Source organism: Ursus maritimus, unplaced genomic scaffold (assembly GCF_017311325.1).
Source record: "Ursus maritimus isolate PB19 unplaced genomic scaffold, ASM1731132v1 scaffold_23, whole genome shotgun sequence".
In the NCBI taxonomy this organism is placed as follows: domain Eukaryota; kingdom Metazoa; phylum Chordata; class Mammalia; order Carnivora; family Ursidae; genus Ursus; species Ursus maritimus.
In genome coordinates, this window is record NW_024424786.1 from 5,967,182 (window position 1) to 5,989,850 (window position 22,669).

The window sequence follows — 22,669 nt, forward strand, 5'->3', positions numbered from 1 at the left end:
TTACTACATCCAGCTAGACAACGAAAATCATTTTGTTCTGTGTTCCCTCTTGTTTAGGGGCGCCTGGGTGGCTCAGTCAGTTGAGCATCTGACTCTTGATTTTGGCTCAGGTCATGATCTCAGGGTAATGGATCAAGCCCCAAGACATGGTCCAAATTCAGCATGGAGTGTGCCTGGGATTTTCTTCTCCCTCTGCCCCTCCCCCACAAAATAAATACAATCTAAAAAAAAAAAAAAAAAGATTCCCTCTTGTTTAAAATTAATGATAGACATTCTGCCAATGGGGGATATAAATGTTTATAATGTTAATATAGTTAACTTTTAGGAAGAATACCCACAGAACTTTGCAAAGCCAGTACTATGAAAATAATTTGATTCACTACTAAAATCTTTGCAATCTGCTCCAAGTAGCTAAATTTATAGCTACTAACTGAAACCTAAGTTGCCATACGACAATTCTAAATTCTATGCTGCCTTTTCCTGGTATTGGTCACAAAAATCTGAACCAAAGCATTTAGATTATTATTAACAAAAGACACTAGAAGGAAACAGGAAGTAAGCTTGCTGAGTGAGAAGAAAAATACTCTTTCACCACAAAGCATAAAATTCTTACAGGAAATGAATACTTGAGCATGTAAATTAATTATAAAGAATAGGCATTACAATCTTATTTCCCAACAAAAAATATGAATCTCAGGGAAAAGTTTTTAAATAAGGATGAATGGTGTCTGAAAAATTAAAAGATCCATGCCTGTTTGTACCACAGACTTCGAAAGTCAGCCTATTATTAGTGCTCTCTTTACCTGCCCCTTTTGGCCTAAATCAAACCAAACTTTATCTTCATGTACACAAACAAAATGATGAAATCTTAGTGTTAATAAGTGTGGGCTTAGAATTTTTCTTTTTTTTTTTTAAGATTTTATTTATTTATTTGACAGAGAGAGAGAGAGACGGCCAGGGAGAGAGGGAACACAAGCAGGGGGAGTGGGAGAGGAAGCAGCAGCCTCCCAGTGGAGCAGGGAGCCTGATGCGGGGCTCGATCCCAGGACCCTGGGATCAGGCCCTGAGCCGAAGGCAGACGCTTAACAACTGAGCCACCCAGGCGCCCCAGAACTTTCTTTTGATAATAAAAATCATTTTACAGCATTTGTAACAAGTACACACCAAACCTCTGATTGAAGACTTCAGATAATAGTGCACTGAACTGAGAACCTGACAGGAACCATCATAATTAAATGACTATTTCTAGGTTCCACTGTTAATATTTAACAATAATACCTGCCTCCTTGAATTTTCTTCCTCATTGGTCCTTGTTCTATTTTCTGGAACAATGGACTTTAAAATTAAGTTACTAACCTGAATTTCTCAATTCACATCGAAAAATATAAACAGGATTTGCTTAATTTTAACCTTTCTGTAAAACTTTCAGCACCTGCTACCACTTGTCTGTTATAATCTAGCACAAAATGCTACTATACTGTAGCACAAAGGTAACATACTTAATATACTGTGAAATTTAGTACATCACTATTTCGTCTTTTTTACAAGAAAACCATGATTTTCAGTTATTCTACTTCCTGAATGGGTTTGAGAAACTATGTCCAAAATACAAAACTTTATTATTTTTTTTAAAGATTTTATTTATTTGAGAGAGAGTGAGATAGAGAGAGAGAGAGAGGGAGGGAGAGATCAGCAGCAGGGGGAAGGGTAGAGGGAGAGGCAGACTTCCTGCTGAGCAGGGAGTCCAATGCAGGACTTGACCCCAGGACCCTGGGATCATGACCTGAGCTGAAGGCAGACGCTTAACCAACTGAGCCACCCAGGCACCCCCAAAATACAAAACTTTAGAAGAAAGAAAAAAAGTCCATTTCCTCTTACATGGGAACTTTCCAAACTTTAAATATTATTCCTGAAAGGGATCCCAGAACTCATCCAGTCTGATGGAGGGACAGAAGCAGAAAAATATTCACCTTTAGTCCAGAAGGCTGACCTATAGCCTGCATAGTTTCGATAAGGTTGCTAAGTTCTTAAAGGGTCTCATGACTGCCTATAAATCTCAATGATAATTAATATCAAACTGAATAAGCACCAGAGAAATATTATGTAGTTTTACGAGTAGAAATTCAAAGACATCTATGATTTAATACTCCCTGCACATCCCCTCCCCCTTGAGCACTAAGCATATAACCACCAGCTTCATACAACAAGTTAAGCTCTTTTTGCCCATGGGTCCTGTCCCTGTTCTAATTAAATAAACTAAGTTGCACTGTGAAACATCTCAAGAATTCTGTCTTGATTATCACACTCAATGATCCGGCAACATAACCATCTTTATTTCATAGATGATGAAACTCAGATCCAGGGAGTGACTTATCTTCAATTAATATTCTCTTCAAAAAAAAAACCAAGGGGCGCCTGAGTGGCGCAGTCGTTAAGCGTCTGCCTTCGGCTCAGGGCGTGATCCCGGCGTTCTGGGATCGAGTCCCACATCGGGCTCCTCCGCTGGGAGCCTGCTTCTTCCTCTCCCACTCCCCTGCTCTGTTCCCTCTCTCGCTGGCTGTCTCTCTGTCACATAAATAAAATCTTAAAAAAAAAAAAATACCAAAAAAAAAAAAAAACCCAAAAACCAAAAAACTCTTCTTCAGGCAAAACATTTCCAATCTTTTCAACAGTTCCTTAAAGGACACAGCTTCTAGATCCTGAAAACTGTAGTCATTTCTTTTCAAGACACACTCTAGTTTGCCAGTGGCTCCTCTTAGAATATGGAGCTCACACAAAATTATTAGGTAGGATTTTAATAGAGCAGAGTATAATGGAATGATTAACAACTGCATTCCTCAGCCAGGCTGCACTTAGACTCCTTTAAGACTGGGCAGGTAGCCTAAGCCACCTCAATTCAGAAATTGTGCCATTTAGTAAAGCTGTTGATACACACATTCTAGTAATCAAGCTCCAATCTGACTGCTCAGCTGATCAAATCATGCTATTTTTGCTTACCTGGCTTTGCATACTCATGTTTCTCATAAACAGTTTGCTCACTGCTTGATCCTTACCTCCCCCATACTTGAACTTTTTAATTTTTTTTTAAAGTAGGCTCCACACCCAGCATGGAGCCGAAGGTGGGCCTCAAACTCATGACTCTAAGATCAAGACAGGAGCTAAGATCAACAGACACTCAACTGACTGAGCCACCCAGGTGCCCTGCCCCATACTTAAAGCAAAATCTACAGGCTTCTGTTAAAACTGATGCTCAGAAGCCTAGTTAATTCTTGGAGTCTGAGCAACTAGCAGTTCTCTGCAACTTGCATGTGATCTGATTTCCCAGATCTTCCTAGGGAAACTACCTACCCTCAGTAGTCCTGCAAGATATTCTCTGAAAGCACCACAAATATGGAAAATATCAAGATGGTAATATGACAAATATTAAAAATAAGGAGGAAAAGATGTATGTAGGGAGGCAATGAAAGGTACATGGGTACCACAGTCCTGTCCCCACCAAAAGAAAGGGTGGAGAAAACAGGAGTTGAACTATAAGAGACCAGTCTAAACTAAAGAGAGGAAAAGGGAAAGGAAGCAGGGTTTTGCAGCAAAAGTATTAACAACCTAAGTTGCAAAGAAACTATTTCCAGGGTACTTTATTTTTATGTTTTGCTATTTGTCTTGTCATCCTCCCAATTTCATAGGCTCCTGAGGTATGAAGAAACTAAATTTAAAGTTATCTAATCAAGAGGTTCCAAATGCCAGTCCAAGGGATCACGTTAGCTGCATAAGAATCACTTATGGAAGGAAATTTTTGATAAAAGTTATCTTTCCCCTCAAATTCCAAAATCTCCCTCTTCCTCCCACCCCCAAACACACAAAATGAGGACTGAATAAACCCAAACTCCTCTGCAGGGCACTGTGACATGCATGTCTGGGAAGCTGATTATTTCACCCATGTTTGACTATCTCCTATAACAGGAAACTTACTACTTCCAAAACAGCATGTTCTATTCACTAAAAGGGGGAGGGAAGAGCGATTTTAGAGTCACATGGGTCTGAATACCAGCTTTACGAATAATTCTATGGCATTTTTCTTAAGCTCTAATGTAATATTATGGAAATTTTCAGACATAACAAAAGTAGAGAGAATATAATAAACACCCACATATCCACCACCAGCTTCAATAATTATAGATGCAACAAGATTGGCTATATGTGATAAGCACCCCATTCCCAGCTCCTCATTCTATTAAAACTATAAAGCAATTTATTACATTTCATTTGCAAATTCTTCAGTATACATCTCTAAAATATAAGAGCTCATTTAACTTCAATACCATTATTACATGAAAAAATTAATAGTTCCTTAACTTCTTTACATTTCCTCAACTGTAAAATAGGTATGGGTTGCTCTGTCCTCATAGGATTCTTAGGAACTCTCTATTGTCTCTGGGACTATTAAAAAAAAAAAAAAAAGTGCAGTTTGAACATTTACACACAAAAAGAATATAGCTCTTAGATTCTGAGTTCTGATCTTGGATCACTGGACAGTAAATAATTCCAGTGATCCAGAAACCTTAAGATGATAACCACAATTCATCTAGAATGGTAATCTCAGCTCACCTGGAATAATGTTTCCCTTAGTGGATAAATGACTTTCCAATCCCGAGCAAGTTAGAATTTGAGACAGATAATGAAATAAACCAGTCATTTAGAAATATTTTATTAAATTCAAGATAATCTACGTATTGTGGTCACAATGCATATATTGTAGAGATGGGAATACATACATACAAAGGTGTGATTCAAGGAGCAGGATTATTTGAAAGTGACCTGGATGCTCATTCTGAATTGCATGGACAATCAGGGGCTCTCTGTCTTCTACCACTGGGAGGACTGAGCCTACACTTAGCTCCCTACAGGACTAGGAGCTTCCTTTTCTCTGATAGCAGAACTTTCCATAGTTCCTAAGATCTCCAAGTTCTAGGCAGTTGCCCTTCCCAAACAACTCCTGAGAACAGCTGAAATCCCTAATCCAGACTACATGGTGTCAGGCACCATGCTGTCAGGCTTCACCCATAAAAAGGAGACACACACTTGGGGAGGGATCTCTTCATTGGAACACTGACCAAAATGTGAATCCAGCCATTTAAAAATGTACAATTCACTGGCTTTCAGTACATTCACAATGTTGTGTGGTCATCACCACTACAGTAAGAACACTGAAATGGTCTAATTCTAGAACATTTTCATCCCCCCCCCCCCCAAAAAAAAAAACCTCTGTACCCATTAAGCAAACATCCTCATTCCCACCTTCCCCCACCCCTGGAAAATACTGGTGTGCTTTCTTTCTCTATGAATTTGCCTTTTCTGGACATATGATATAAAATGAATCATACAATACATGGTCTTTTGTATCTGGCTTCTTTCATTTATAATGTTTTTAAGGTTCATCCATGTTATAATATATATCAGGACTTCACTGTTTTTTTGTAGGTAATATTCCACTGTATGAACATAACACTTTGGTTTACCCATTCATCAGCTGATGGGACATTTGGGTTGTTTCCATTTGGGGGCTATTATGAATTAAAGTTACTATGGACTATCTAATTTTTAGAACGAGTAAATGACTTAAATAGACATTTCTCTAAAAAAGATATACAAATAACCAATTAAGAACATGAAAAGATACTCAACATTATTAATCATCAGGAAACGTAAATCAAAACCACAATGATCCATCAGGATGGCTATAATCCAAAAAAAGGAAATTCACAAGTGCTGGCAAGAATGTGGAGAAACTGCATCTCTCATACATTGCTGATGGGATATAAAATGGTGCAGCCACTATGCAGAGCAGTTTGGTAATGCCTCAAAAAGCTAAACATAGAATTACCAGCAACTCCTCTTCTAGGTATATTCCCCCAGCCCCCGTTTGTTTTTGTTTTTTTATGACTCACGGCTTAAAGTTTCCCCTTCTCCTTTTAAATACTTTAGAAAATGATTGTTATTTTGTAAAAACAAAAACCACAAGATGACAGAGATATTAAGAGAAAATAATTTTACATTATATTTAGGATTCCAATTTAAAATGTATAATTAACTTGCAATTTTTGAAAAGTATTAAGAGATTATGTGACTAAATCTGTAAATACTGAAAAGCTTAAAAGAACTTAACACGCTCTTAGTGTGAGCTGTAGTCAAAATACACTTAAAAAACATTGTATTAGTTAAGATTTTCCTCTTTTCTGATAATGTCATCCAAAAACATCCTCATCTTTTTTTCTAAGCCTCCTTACTACCTGCTTCTTTCTCCAAAATGGCTTTTTGAAGTCACAATTCAAGATACACCTATCCAAAATCATGCAAAATCTGATTCTTTGTGGGTGGGAGGATGGGGTAACTGGGTAATGGGCATTAAGGAGGGCATGTGATGTGATGAGCACTGGGTGTTATATGCAACCGATGAATTGCTGAACACTACATCTGAAACTAATGGTGTACTATGTGTTGGCTAATTGAATTTAAATTTAAAAAAAATTTTGCTTCTCCTTCCCTAAAGGTTAGTTGATTCCCAGTGCCTACAGAGTGGTTAAGTGCTGACCTAATTAGCTGAATGCTATAATTCACATTAAGGGGAGAATGAGGCTTAAACATTCCCAAGATCCACAGATATCATAAGAGCAAAATAGAAATCTGCAAAGATATACTGTATTTCAAAAGGAAAAGTCTAAACCGTGCTGCCTCTCTTCTGAAGGAAGAGATCCTTTCCCAGCCACCCTTAACTAATTTTTACACATAGTAAGACGATGTGAACTCAGCCAACTACACCACATAGACTATAGTTCCATTCCTGACTTTTATCAAAATAGGTGTTTAAATAGAGTCCTTTAATGGCTTTTATTTCCCTCCCTCCCTTTCTTCCACTCATTGATTCATGGTTAAAATCAACAAAATAATACATGGGGAAATTTCCATAATGGGGTTAAAAACCAAAATTCCTTGTTTACCCTGAAAAATTAAACAGATAATGAAGAGAAAGTAGGACCATATATAATAAGAAGACATGGAAAGATGGATAAAAATTATCTTAAAAGCCTATCAGTGACAGCCAGATCCTTGTAGAGGATTTTTAAATTTATAATTCTATAAAAAATATTAATAGCAACTAATTGCTCAATTGACCTAAACACATTTAATCCTTTCCCACACAATCTAAGATTCGCAGTACATTTAAGAATAAAGAAAACAAGATTCAAAATGAAAAATAGTTTTTACCTAATAGATTATATACTTAAACATGAATTCTGTGTTATACTACTAAATTTGAGAAGTTAGTAAGAAAAGACTATACCTGAGATATTTGGCCCTGGACTTTTGTAAACTGAGTTGTTCGAATATTTAAAGACTGGCTTCTTGTTACCGTTGCCCCAGAAGGAGATTTTCCATTCACCTTTCTTTCAAGGTGGCAACTTGCTGGTGATCGCTCTTCAAGAAGAACAGCATCCCAAGGATCCTCTGCTAGTAAACCTGGAATATTTTTCTCTTCTTCATGGTCTAATACCTCCACACTGTCCACCTTAGGTTTACTTAGGGGATCCAAGTCTAACCAGTCGAATTTACTTATATCTTCAGACTTTGGAGATACCTGTAGATTGTTGACTGTTGCTTTTGAATTTGTGATCTCCAAATCAGTTCTTGCTTTTCCATTTTTTAAAAATTCTGATGTACTAGCTATTTTGTCAAACAGCTTTGCCATGTCAGGACTGACTACTGGACGATAGACAGGTAAGCTTCCTTGTGGATGAAAGGGCGTGGCAGGTGTCAAAGGGTATGAAAAATATGGAGACTGTCCTGGAAAAGTTAAATATATAGGTTCTGTTGATGGAAAAGTAGGCATTCTTGGATTGAAGCCATTTTGGAATGCAGTCTGTTTACTGCTATAAGTTGACTGATAAATAGAAGGTAAAGTGTAAGTGGAAGGCCCAGATAATCCAGGTGGCCACTGTCCTCTCTGAATAGTAGGTCTAAGATAGACCTGTGTTGAAAATGAAGGGCTCAGAACAGGAGTAACTGGCAAGACAGGTGTTTTCCTAGTCTCGAAACTGTCATCCAGCAATAGTTTCTCAAGTTCGGCTTGGGTGAGCTTTTCTACATCAATATCTACTGCTCTTTTTTGGCTGTCAGATTCAGGAAACACCATGAGATCATAATCTTGTTTGTTATAAACTTGTGCTTTTTGTCTGGTGTTGCTTGACAACTCAAAGCCTCTCTGATTTTCAGTCACTCGTCTGTCCTTTTGCAGTTTTGCTAAAGCCTCTGCTTCCATCTGTAATGCTTCTTCTTTGTCCACTTCTTTTGTTCTTGTTGCTTCCAGATGTGATGAACATTGCTTAAATCCATTATTGCTAGATATCTGAGCCATGTCCACTTAAAAGACCAAACCTTCCCTAATCGATTTTTTCTTGTAGCTTCCAAAATAGCAAGACCTACACATAAAAATAAACATAAAACTCAATTAGATTTTTTAAACACAAATTTATTGTTTGTAACCTACCTCATATGGTTTAGGATTTAAAGCCACTTACAAATAAATGACCAAATCAAATATAATAAAATGAACAGTTCTGGGAAATCTGGGTGAAAGGAACATTTTAAAAATATACACTGCTGGGTTAAGGGATATGTTTAGACATACACGACTTTACTTCATTCCCTGACCTCACAGGAAAGCTAGCACTGTAAATGAACTCAAGAACCTTTCATTTCAGGTATCACAATGGCTACTGTTAACCAACGGCACTTTTGGCAGGACTCTTGGCACAAAATGGCTTAAGTGCTAGTCACATTTTCAAGAGTTTGAACAGGGTTTACTGTTATGCAAATAGCAAGTCAAAATGGGTTCAATCTTTTCCTGTTAAATTACTCATAAGCCAATTAGCAATAAAAGTATTCAATACCTACTCAACGAAATCAAGGAACTATTATCAAAACACCATATGAAAAACTGATTAACAGCTTATAATATTCTACAATTATTAATGTATAACATAACATAGATTAGAAAAATAAGAGTGTTAAAGCTACAAGAAGCTGCGCTACTCCATTCAAAGGTAAAATTACGGCTGAATTTGTCACAGTTTTGACCACACTTCTGCTAGATCACCTGTAGTTAAATCATTCGTTATAATACTGGGGCACCTTGCTGGCTCAGTCGGTGAAGCATGCGACTCTTGATCTCAGGGGTTTGAGTTTGAGCCCCACATTGGGCACAGAGTTTAAGAAAATAGTTATAATACTAAAACTTCTCCTTTTTAAATTGCTAAAATATTTATTCATAAACTAGAAGAAATAGTTTATTAAACTTTCTCATCGATCAGTTCATAAAAATTTGTAGTCTTCTATTTAAGATAAACACAATTCAGATAGAAATTACCCTAAGAAGCAAGATGACCAATTAAAGGGTTAGTTAGCTACTGTGTAACAGAAGGCGCATTTCTTGCTTCTAATCAATATGAATCAGGGGTTAATTTTGGGTTCTGGAGTCACATCACCTTGATTTATGAAGCTGTAAGAGTTTGGGTAAGTAAACACTTTTCCACATGCCTTAGTTTCCTAACTTTTAAAATGAAAAAGTAAGGGTGCCTGGGTGGCTCTGTCATTAAGCGTCTGCCTTCGGCTCAGGTCATGATCCCAGCCCCGCATGGGGCTCCCTGCTCAGCGGGAAGCCTGCTGCTCCCTCTCCCACTTATGCTGCTGGTGTTCCCTCTCTCGCTGTGTCTCTCTCTGTCCAATAAACAAATAAAATCCTTTAAAAAAATAAATAAATGAAATGAAATGAAAAAGTATCTATCTCCTATACTGTAAGGACTAAATGAAACAATGCAACTAAAAAGTGCTTATCGTTGGCCTCGAGCATAAGCATTAAATAAATCACATCTATTATTAATCTGCATTAATTTGAGATTCACCTAGCTTGAACGCCCAGAAATCAATGGAGCTCCTCCTTACATCTTTTTTCTAGCACAGTGCTTGTCTGTAGTATATACAAAATAAAAGTTTAATGACAGGAGGTAGGGAAACACTCAAAGTGAATTCACATTAATGTAACACAAATGAAAATCCTAAGTGTTGAGGTAATACTAAATGAAAAAGTTATTAGTGATGAGGACACAGAGATATTCAAGGAAGATATCCTTTGCAATTCTTTTATACAACTATAGTTGAACTTCTGAGGCATTTCACTGAAAAGCTTTTCCAAATTTTTCCCTTCTGTGGTAGACTGCAAAACTACACACAATGCACACTTAAAATTTGTATACTTCATTGTATGTAAACATTTCATCTCAAGAAAAAACTGTAAACAAATATTGACTTTCACTAAATATACACAAACTACTTAAAGTACTGATGTCTATTATTTACTCTGAAATTCATCAAAAATAATATAAGTATCTGATAGAGGGATAGATGGATAAACGTGTGATAAAGCAAGTACAGGAAAATATTAACAGAACAATCTAGTTGGTAAGCATATGGGTGTTCACTTTGAAATCCTTTCAACGTGGGTGCATGACTGAAAATTTTCACAAAATGTTGGATGAGGAAGAGGAGGCACAAACTCCTCTCATTCCAGTACACACTTCCCCTTTATAAAGGTACTTTGCTTCTCCTCCCATAAAGGGGGGTAGGGTGGGGTCTATTTCTCTACTTGATCTAAGCTGGCTCTGTGACTTGCTTTGACCAATACAATATGAAAGAAGTGACACTATGGGAGTTCTAAGTTCAGAAGAGCCTGACTGCTTCAGCTCTTCCTTTTCTGAGGGCAGCCACTGCCATGTGAATACTTATAGAGGATAAGAGCGCACTAGTAGAAAAAGGTCCAGCCGACAGTCATCACCAACCACCAAATACGAGTGAAGCCACCACCTCGGACCATTCATCCACAGTCCAAATGACCACATCCACATCAGTCACCCAAGGCAAGATCAGAAGACACCACCTAGCCTGAGTTCAAGCCAAACTGCTAACCCAGAAAATCATTTTGAAATGGTTTGTTACATAGCAATAAATAAGTGCTCAACCTTTTCTTCTTACTTTTAGAAAGCAAAACTGAAGCCACTAACCAATTTAACAGCAAATTTCTGTTTTAACTTCCACAGCCACCACTACCACCTTCAAGTGTCCTCAGAGAATGAACAGTTCCCTTTTCCTTCCTAAATCTGCCCCCTTCTACTTATATCCTTAATCCCACTGAATTCCCTTACTTCTTTATCAGTGATTGCCTCCTCTGCATTATTTTCTCTCTTACTCGCTTCTGCTCCTCTGCCATAAAAATGCTCAACTTTTCTACATACTGAGGTGGAAAAAAATCTTAATATTCCTCTTTAGACTCCTGTAGCTTCCATTTTAATATTCTCCTTTCACTGCCAAACTTCTCAAATGAGTGACCCAGAAAGTCCTTTCTTTACTCATTCTGTCTTGGAAAAATTATAATTGTCCTTCAGGGCCCAATTCAAATACAGCCACCTGTCTGAAGCTTTTCTTAAGCAGCTCCTATTAGAAACTATCTTTTTAGCTCAAATAAAACTTTTATTTTTCATAGACTCTATGCTGTTTTTGCCCCATCAGTATCCCTTCTTCTGGTAGAATATGTAACTTCCTTTTTGGAACCTCGTCACCTCCCTTTTGTTCCATCTAGTTTAAATAGGGCTGAAACATCCTTACTCCCTACCCTCCCACCCCCAACCACACCAGGGGATCCAAGTCTGGGCAATTAGAGTTAATCCGAAGACTTCTGAAACTATTTGGAAAGGAAGCCTATCATTAAAGCTGTTAAACTTATGGGATATAAGCCTGGCATTGCTGTGGCATCTTTGCCACCACTCACTGAAGGAGATGCTGCCCAAGAACGGATTCAAGCCAGAGAGAGCAGAGCTATGATAAAAAAAAAAATGAAATAGATTCTGGATATTACATTAAGTGTCTGGATCCAACCCATGTCCAAGGCCAGTCTTTTCATTTACGTATGCCAATAAATTCCTCTTTGCTTAAGCTGGTTTAAAATTACCTTCTCCCATAATAACTAAAAACCACTTTTTTTTTTAAGATTTTATTTATTTGACAGAGAGACAGCAAGTGAGGAAACACAAGCAAGGGGAATGTGAGAGGGAGAAGCAGGCTTCCTGCTGAGCAGGGAGCCCAATGTGGGGCTCGATCCCAGGACCCTGGGATCATGACCTGAGCCGAAGGCAGACGTTTAATGGCTGAGCGACCCAGGCACCCCTAAAAACCTCTTAACACAGAATCTGTAACCTGTATGTCTACCCAATAGACTAGTATAAGCTTCTTAAGTGCAGAAACCTACTGTTTCTTTCCTCCCTACGTTTCGAAGCAACCACCTTAATAAATATGGAGCTTAATTTAATGAATGTGTTTTAAAGAAGGGAATAAGAACTATCAGACTGCTTGGAAGAAGAGATTTCAGATAGTACATGACTGGAATATATGATGGGAGAAATTAAGCTTAACTGCCTATTACTGAACACCACAACATGGTCTATTTTTCACAAAATCAGATGGATTAGAACAAAACATTTTGCAAAGGGAAGAAGGTACTGAACTGCAATTCATCTTCCATAAGCATACTGCCAATTTATTTAACCATTTTCCTGGCTACTATATTTGGTAATGATACGACATTGTTCTGAAGGAGGGAAGCTGGATTTTTTTTTTAAGATTGTATTTATTTGTCAGAGAGAGAGAAAGAAAGAGCACAACAGGGGGAGTGGCAGGCAGGGCAGGCAGAGGGAGAAGCAGGCTGCCTGCTCAGCAAGGAGCCCAATGTGGGACTCTATCCCAGGACCCAGGGATCATGACATGAGCCAAAGGCAGCCACTTAACCGACTGCGCCACCCAGGAATCCCTAGGGAATCTGGATTTTTTAAGTGAGTTTGAGATACAGTTTATTCAATAGAGAACACACTTATTCTGAATATTTCAAATTACTGTTACCTCTTATTTACTGACACGGTATAAAATAGTTTGAAAAATATTTTAACAGTGAATGTGACATTTTTTCAGATCATCAGTTCATATGCTTGCTCCATCCCCAGTATCAACCCAAAGCAGTATATGCTAAAGTAAATTCAGCTCGAAGGTAGTAAGAGTGAAATCTCTGTTAACAGTTGAAATACCGTATTTTAGCTTTCCAAAAGATTATCATGCATGTATACTCAAATGGTAATAAAGGACCTAAAAAGTTGTCCAAAAGTAACCTAGTGCTTCAGCTATTTTTCTGAGGCTGCTACACTGACATGCTCCATTAATTTTTTAAAATAAAACATTTGATGACAAACATTTAGCAGGAAACAATTTTGCACATGCTAATTCAAAATGCCAACTTCAATGTTAATGTTCTCCTAATTCTAGCTGGAAAAGACAATATAACCGGTTTCTGAATGACGATTGTATGCCATCTGCCAAAATTTCCCAACATAGAGTAACCCAGTGATGATTACAATGCTGTAGCTACTTTAAATTCTTCAAAAGAGGGCAATTAAACTATTCAAACTTTGGGATACCATTTGCAGACCCAAAAGAATTAATTTAGAAGCTCTTGGCTTCTTCTGTGGTAGACATTCATTTACAATTTAAATTTAAATCTCAGGGGAGGGAAAAAAAAGCCAGTCCTGCTACCCATCTAAATACTTTCTGATATTAAAATTCAAGATAAAAAAAAAATAGAGAAATAATGATTTGAGTTCAACAATGCAAATATTTCTCATCTAAAATGAAAATGAATCTCAAAGAAAATTAAATAATGGCACCCCTATGGAACTGAACACTATGCCACCATTAAAAATTAAATTATTAACACTACAGTAACCGTGGAAAATATTAAATTGTAGTAACTACATATCTCTATCTATACATACATCTATAGGCATACACCTATCTACATTGTATGCTAGAGATATGTAGACACCAAATGCCAAACACTGCTTAAAGCAATGTATTAACTAATTTAATCCTCATAAATTATATTAAGTAGCTGCTATTATCTCTAGTATACAAATGAAAAAACTTCATACAAATTATATAATCTGCCCAAGTTCACAGTAGCTAACAAGTGGTGAGAGAACTCAAAATACAGGCACTGCTAATTCACTATATTTTTATGTTAACAGTTATCTGGAATAAGTGTCTAAACATACCTTATCCTTTATAAATACCAACTTTCTTCCTCAAAGTTAGTTACCTCGTTCTGCATTAATAAATTTTATTGTTTTAATTCTATCATAGAGCAATTAATGCTATTTAGTTATAACATGTGCCAATTTATTAGTTTATTACCACCACAAGACTTGCAAATTTACCATTTCATCGAGGGCAAGAATTCTTATTTTATTCATCCTCCTCTTCTACTCTACTGTAGTTGTTAAATGAATGCCTCAATGACTAGGGAAGTTAAGACACTATTCTTTTTTATCAAAGAGAAGCTCAAATTCTGCAACAAACAAAACAGACTAAAAGAGATTACTTATTAATAAGTCAACTAAAACTGAAAAATCACGTGGCTGAATTTAGGATAAACAAGTGGTGGCAGAAAAAACTATCTTGGAAACTAGGAGAGAGATGGCAACAGAAAACTAAAAATAGGAGAGGAGGGGGTGCCTGGCTGGCTTAGTCAGTGGAGCGTGCGACTCTTGATCTCAGGGTTTTGTGACTTTGAGCCCCATGGTGGATGTAGAGATTACTTAAATAAAATTCTTAAATAAAATAAAAATAGGAGAGGAGGTTCATCTGTTCTAAAAGGAAAAACTCTAGTAGACAAGATAACATTCTCCTATCTCTATGATTCACATAGGGAAAAAATTACTCTGACAAAAGTAACCAAGTACTTTGGTATTAGGCACTACGCAACTTTGTCAAAAAGATAAAATGGAAGAATGTCCAGGTGTTTGTTGAAGTGACATTAGGTTAGCACTATTCAATAGGAACGGAATGCAAGCCATACTGAATTTAAAAATTTTTACAACTACATTAATGGGAAGAAATAGATGAAATTATTACTTTATGTAATCTAATATATTCAAAATACTCTCACTTCAATAAGTAATCAATAATATCAAAATACAGATGGGACATTTTACCTTCTTTTTCTGTATTAAGTCTTCAAAACACGGTGTATATTTTACAGTTACACATTTCAACTTAGACTCACCATATTTCAAGTGCTTCAAAAGCCAAAGGTAGCTAGTGGACAACTTACGGTTAGAATTTATAAGGAAAGGAACAAAAGGCATGGTGAACAAGCATCATTAATTTCTGGATGATAAGGAAAAACTTTTCTTCCCAAAGGGAAGTCATCCCTTCCCTCAAGTCGATAAAATACCTCCAATATCTATTAATTTTTCAGGGGAAGAAAAATTTTAAGTCCCCTAGATTACATATAGCCTTTTAACTAAGGTCTGTCTCACCATTCTTGATAAATTTTGTATTTTTAAAGTATACAATTTCTAATTGTCCTACAATTAGCAAACTGTTAGCATTTCACAGATAAATGTGTTTACAATCAACCAAACAGGATTACAAATTAGAAAAAGATTAACTATTTAAGTGTAGGGAGAAAAAAAAAAGAATCATAAAGCCAAAATAACCTGTGGAATTCTTAGTTGAATATGATTCAAAGCCAGGAGAGTGTATTCAAATGCGTATGTTTTTTAAAAAAACTTCTTTTTGGTAAACAAGCACCACATAATTTATTCATATCTTCAATAAATGTTTATTATTGGGTGTATACTAGATGCTGAAAAGCAAAATAAAAATAACTTAACCATTAGGGGTGCCTGGCTGGCTAAGTCAGAAGAGCGTGTAGCTCTTCATCTCATGGTCCTGAAACGGAGAAACAGACTGGGTGTAGAGATCACTTAAATAAATAAAAAAAAAATTAACCATTAAAAGTATCAATTAAAAAAATAAACTTTGGCCGCCTGGGTGGCTCATTAGGTTAAGCGTCTGCCTTCAGCTGGCTCAGGTCATGATCCCTGGTTCCTAGGATGGAGCCCAGATCACAGCATGGAGGCATTAGGCTCCCTTCTTAGCGGGGGATCTGCTTCTGCCACTGCCCACCCCCACGCATGATCTCTTTCCCTCAAATGAATTAAAAAAAAAAAAAAAGTTATACTAAACCTAATTGTATACCAGATAGATAACACACACACAAAGAGAAAAAATACTCATCATACCAAAACTTGTTGGATACATAGAACAGTAAGTAGATAAGCAAAAATTTAGTTTTAAATGATGCTAGAAAAGTGGAAAGGTTGAAAAATGAAATAAGCAACCATCTCATGAAATCAAAAAAATTACAGCAAAATAAAAGCAGAACAAAGGGAATAAAGACTAGAGAGAAACTAGTGGCACAGGAAACATACAACAGAGAAGACTTAAAAAGCCGAAATTTGGTCCTTTACCACCAGTAAGATATCTGGTGATGCTGATCAAGAAAAAATAAGACAGGAATAAAGAATATTGAGAATAAAAAAGGGACATCCAACAGATGTAGCAGGCATTAGAAAGATAATTAGGATATTAACAAGTTTAAGGAAATAAATTTTAAAATGTACACCAATTCCTAGAAGACAGTGACTTACTAAAAATGACTGAAGTTGAATAATCTTATAACCACTAAAGAAATTGAATTAGCAGTCAAAAATATTTTCAAGAAAACTGTAGGGTCAGATGGCTTCACTGCTTTATATAAGGAAGAAACAATAACCTTTCACAAACTCTTCCAGAGAACTGACAAGAAGGTATGCTCCCCAAACTTTTTATGAGACTGCTATAACTGATAACAAAACCAGGCAAGGATGACAAAACTGCAAACCAATCTTACTCTGAAATACAAAATACAAAAAGTCCTAAACAAAATAGCAAACCAAACTTAGCTGTAAATACAAAATGCAATTTACCACATTAATAAAGAATTAAAATAGAAAAAGCATATGTTCATCTCAATAGATATTCTTAAGCAACTACAAACAGAAGGGAAGTTCCTTATTTGACCATGAGTAGCAACAAAAATCATACCTAATGATAAAACCTTGAAAGCTTCCCCCTTTGATCATGAACAAAAACCAGGATGCCCACAATCACTTCTATTCAACACTTTATAGGCTCCTAGGCAGCACAGAAAAGGAAAATTTAGGATCAAATAGAAAGAAACAAAATATTATTTGCAGATAAAGTAAAAATTCCAAAGAATATGTAGATAATAGCAATGCTAGATTTTAGAAAGATTATTGGAAATAATACTAATATACTAAAAATCAATTGTATTTCTATACCCACAACAAATGGTTAGAAAGGGCAGTTTTCAAAACGATACTATTTACAGTAACACACACAAAACCCACTAACTAGCAATACATGTAACAAGAAGTTGTGGGGGAAATTATAAAACTTTACTGACAAATTCTAGCAATATCTGAATGTAAGGGATATTTTTCCATGTTTACAAACTTGAAAACTTAATTTTATGAAGATGCCACTTCTCCTGAAATAGATCTACAGGCTTGATGAAATCCCAATCAAAATAGATCTACAGGCTTGGGGTGCCTGGGTGGCTCAGATGGTTAAGCATCTGCCTTTGGTTCAGGTCCCTGGGATCAAGCCCCACATGGGGATCCCTATTGGGCAGCAAGCCTGCTTCTCCCTCTCCTTCTCTACTGCTCCCCCTGCTTGTGCTCTCTCGCTCTGTCAAATAAATAGATAAAATCTAAAAAAGGAAAAAAAAAAAAAAAGAAATTGATCTATAGGCTTGATCAAATCCCAATCAAAATCCCAGCTTTTAAAATAAAATTTGACAAGGTGATTCTAAAATTTATTCAGGAAACAAAAGGGCCAAAATAGCCAAAACCCTCCTGGAAAAGAACAAGGTGGGAAGATGTGCTCTACCCAACAAACACTTATTATAAAACTAATTTTTTTTTTTAAAGATTTTATTTATTCATTCGACAGAGATAGAGACAGCCAGCGAGAGAGGGAACACAAGCAGGGGGAGTGGGAGAGGAAGAAGCAGGCTCATAGCGGAGGAGGAGCCTGATGTGGGGCTCGATCCCGGATCGCCGGGATCACGCCCTGAGCCGAAGGCAGACGCTTAACCGCTGTGCCACCCAGGCGCCCCTATAAAACTAATTTTATTTAAGATAATATGGTATTTATGCAAGAAGAGGTAAATCTAATAAAGAACAGGCTAAGACTTCAAAAACAAACACACACACAGACACCTATTGAAGACAAGTGGCATATCAGAGCACAGGGAAAGAATTGTCTTTTCAATTAATAAAGCTAGAACAAATGAAAGGAATATGAAATAGATTCCTACTTCACTCCTTAAGCAAAAATCAACTCAAGGCAAACCAAATGTCTAACTGTGAAACGAAACACTAGAATCAGAGAAGGGAAAAATTTCTTAAACAAGACAGAAAGCACTAACCATAAGAGAAAAATAAATTAGACTATAATCCACAACTTTTATTTATCAAAAGACACCAAAGAGGATTAAAAACAAGCCACAGAAAGGAAGACGTCCTTAACAATAACCAAAGGACTCAAATCCCAGATAAGTAACTTCTACAAATTAAAAAGAAAGATAATCATAAGAACCTTCAAGTAACATTGCCCACAATAGCCCTGAGTAAGAACTAACCTGGAAGTGGTCATTAGCTCACAATTTCCAGTTCCTCTCTCATCTCCAAAGGCCAGGGGGGTGAAACTGAAAGTTCCAATCCTCTAAACATGCCTCAGTCTTTCTGGCGACCAGCCCCATCCTGAAACTATCTAGGGACCTCTGACACTATTAATCTCATTAGCATACAAAAAGAAACTCTAGAAATTCCAAGGGCTTTAGGAGTTGCATGACAGGAACCAGACACAAAGACCAAATATTTATTTTTTATTACATCATGGTTCATTCAGTGGAATTCTATACAGTAATGCCAATGAACAAACTAGAACTATAAGAAAAAATGAGTAAAACGCAGAAACATGACAAGCACATGGACACGCAAAAATACATACAATGATTCCATTCACATAAAGTTCAAAAACATGAAAAACTATACTGTTTAAGAATGCTTACATAATGGTAAAACTGTGAAGAAAAGGAAAAGATTCTCAGAAGTTAGGATGGTGGTTACTCACCGAGGGAGGCAGAGATACATGACCAATGATTAGTACACTGGGGACTTCTGGAATACAAGCAATGTTCTAGTTCATGACCTACTGACCGGTTACACAAGCGTTTATTTCACAATTACTTGTTAAAGAATCATATATGCTTTATGTACTTTTCTGTGGGTTATTTCATAATAAAAAAAAGAATCCACTCCCCACATATTTTAAATTTAAATAGTTTAAATATTTTCATATCATATTATACATGGTATGTGAAAATTACCACCACCTGTAATTAAGAGTATATTGGGTTATTTAAAATTCACATGTGGCAAATTTGAACACAAGAAGCTCAACTTTTTAATAATGTCATAAAAAATACAAATAAGAGCAATATTATCCCTTTTCATTTGCCAAACTTTAGGCTAAATTAAGGACACTACTCTTATTCATTAAGGGATATGGAGAAAGGGTAATGAAGACTGCAAAAGAAAACAACAAAACAAATTATGGTTTCCCAAATTTTCACCATCTGTGAATCACTTAATGGACATTGCACATAACATGATTTATGTTTAAAAAAAAAAGTTCATTGTATTTTAAAATAAAAGTACAACATTTAAAAATAGACACTCCCATCAGCGAGAGAGATGACTGCACACTCACCACTGTATGTTATATCCAACAAATTTACTTTATTTGAATTGAATTAGAAAAATCCTAATTCAATTATAGCTTGTCAGGAACGCAGCAGTGTTTGATGGTAGATAATTATTGATATGTACATAAAATCTTAGAGGCTCCACCTTCAAATATTTCTTGAATCTGAGCATTTTGTCTTTATATTCCCGCTACCATCCTAGACCAACCATCATCTCTTGCCTGGATTATTGGACTAGCTCCCCAATATGTTTCTGCCAACCCTCCACCCTCTACCTTCAGACTACTCTCAATACAGAGGCCAGATCTTAGATCTTCTTACCCCTCCACTCAGAACTCTCAACAGTTCCTATCTCAGAAAAAAAGGTAAAATCCTTACAACAGTCCACCAGGCACTCTAATATCTGGTCCCCCAGATATTACTTCTCTCCTATAACTCTCCTCTCCGCTACTGTCCAACTAGCCTCCCTGTTGTCCCTCAAACACATTATACTTCTCACTCAGAGCCTTTGCTCTTCTGTTCCCTCTGGACTGCTCTTCCCCTGGATAGCTGAATGGCACACTCTCTCACCTTCCAAGTATTCACTGAGAAGGTGACATTTGAGTAAAGTCCTTCCTAATAATCAAGCTAAAACTGCAACTTTCTCTAACTCCACTCTGTCTATGCACTTTACTTACTTTTTCCTTAGCATTTAGTACCACCCAGTGTACTACAGATTTTACTTATGTATTTTATTGTCTAGCTTTCCCCCTCTAGACTATAAATTTCACGAAGCTGGGATTTATGTTAGGCTCACTCCTATACCCCCAGCACCTACAACAATCCTAGAACAAGCCAGCTTTCATTCAAATGTTTGTTAACAAATAAATGAAATTTAATCTAATATGGACCAGATTAGGAAGCAATTCTTTATTGTAGAGTGCCTCTGGTATTCTGTAAGATACTTAAAATTACATAAAAGTATCTTACACAAAATGAGTATTTTAAACTAAGAGATACCATAGATTTTTTTTTAAGATTTTATTTATTTATTTATTTGACAGAGAGAGAGGCAGCGAGAGAGGGAACATAAGCAGGGGGAGTGGGAGAGGGAGAACAGGTTTCCCGCTGAGCAGGGAGCCCGATGAGTGGCTCGAACCTAGAACGCTGGGATCATGACCTGAGTGGAAGGCAGCTGCTTAACGACTGAGCCACCCAGGTGCCCTGATACCACAGATTTTTAATCTACTCTTGTTGCATTCATTTTCATTTAAAGTATCTAGAAGTCATCTTAAATGTGCCAAATTAAAACCATTAACTTCTTTCTCTAAGTGAATAAAATTACACGTATTACTCTCAGAATTGTTCTTCAGAGCCAACATGGTCCTTTCTAGTCAGACCAAAACACATGACTACTTTGAAGTACTTGTGGAAAATATAGTTCATGTCTGCTTGTTGGTAGAGATATGGGCCTTGGGCTCAACAGAGCAATTTTGCTAGAGATGAATCTTGAGGTGTTACCCATATAAAACTGAAGACCTGAAGTCATGAAAGTAGTTTCAATTGCCCTGGGAGAAAGGGTAAAGTGAAATGAAAAAAAAGAGACAAGAAGGAAATCATAAGGGGCACTAATACCTAAGCAGGAAACAAAAGGTCAGAGGAAAATAACATGTGAAGACTGGTATCAGAGAAATAAGGGAATTCAGTGTCCTAAGAAGGACACAGTTAGTAGTGCCAGAAACTACAGAGAGGTGACACAGGATAAAGGTTGAAAAAGAAAAAAAACCTTGAAATCTACGAGCTTCTTTGTGATTATTTTAATAATAGTTACATCAACATATAATTAACATAAAATTCACCCATTTAAAGCATACAATTCAGTTGTTTTCATATATTCAGAATTGTGCAACAATCACCACTACCGACATGCTCATCACCCCAAAAGAAACCCTTTACCATTAGCAGTCCCTCCTCATTTCCCCATCCCACAGACCCTCAGTAGTGATTTTTCAAAGAGAACAATTTGGAGAAGTGCAGAAAACTGAAAAAGTAAGGAATTACAAGTAGCAAAGGCATATTATTCTTTCAATTCATTGACAGTAAAGAGAACTAAGAGGTGTCAGGAATGGCTGTTTAAAATGGTTTAAAAAGGCCTTCAACATAGAGTAGATTGAAGACAGTAATTCAGGGTACAAAGACTGAAAGATACATAAGACTGGAGATTCACACTAGCTTAGATATTGAGTACAGTTGGATATGAATCAGAAGCATAGATGAAGGGTCTGTCTTGAAAAGGAGAAAACATCTTACTTTAAAAAACACAGATGATAAAGGTAAGGAACTACTAGGTCAATAACTAAAAATGGAGGACTGGGGGGAGCCAATGGTGGAAAGCAGATTTTCACTAACTAAAGTTTGGTAGAGTTTTAAATACTTCATCATTTGTAAGCTTTACTATTTTAAAACAAAGGTAATAAATACATAACAAAGGGATTTTCCTGTTATTAGGATATACAAAGTGGCAAGAGACTGTCTTACTTCAATAATGAAAAGCAAGCTAAATAAGCTTAAAAAAATACTTTTAAGAGACATCAGAAAACAGAGGACACACATTAAAAGCCCTAACCAAGGGACGCCTGGGTGGCTCAGTCGGTTAAGCATCTGCCTTGGGCTCAGGTCATGATCTCAGAGTCCTAAGTTTGAGCCCTGTGTCGGGCTCCCTGCTCAGTGAGGGTCCTGCTTCTCCCTCTCCCTCTGCCCCTCTCCCCTACTTGTGCTCTCGCTCTCTCAAATAGATAAAATCGTAAAAAAAAAAACCAAAAACAAACCCTAATGAGTTAAATTCCCAAAAGTGATAAACTT

General features: G+C 36.7%; 1 protein-coding gene across 1 annotated transcript in view; it reads right to left on the reverse strand.

Moving 5' to 3' along the window:
* PIK3C2A (phosphatidylinositol-4-phosphate 3-kinase catalytic subunit type 2 alpha) overlaps nucleotides 1–22,669 on the reverse strand; it is a 101,102-nt gene that overhangs the window by 68,616 nt on the left and 9,817 nt on the right. The window contains exon 2 of the mRNA XM_040638860.1: nucleotides 7,340–8,474. Within this exon, the coding sequence (XP_040494794.1) occupies nucleotides 7,340–8,410 (1,071 nt within the window). The 5' untranslated portion in view covers nucleotides 8,411–8,474. The remainder of the gene's footprint in view (nucleotides 1–7,339; nucleotides 8,475–22,669) is intronic.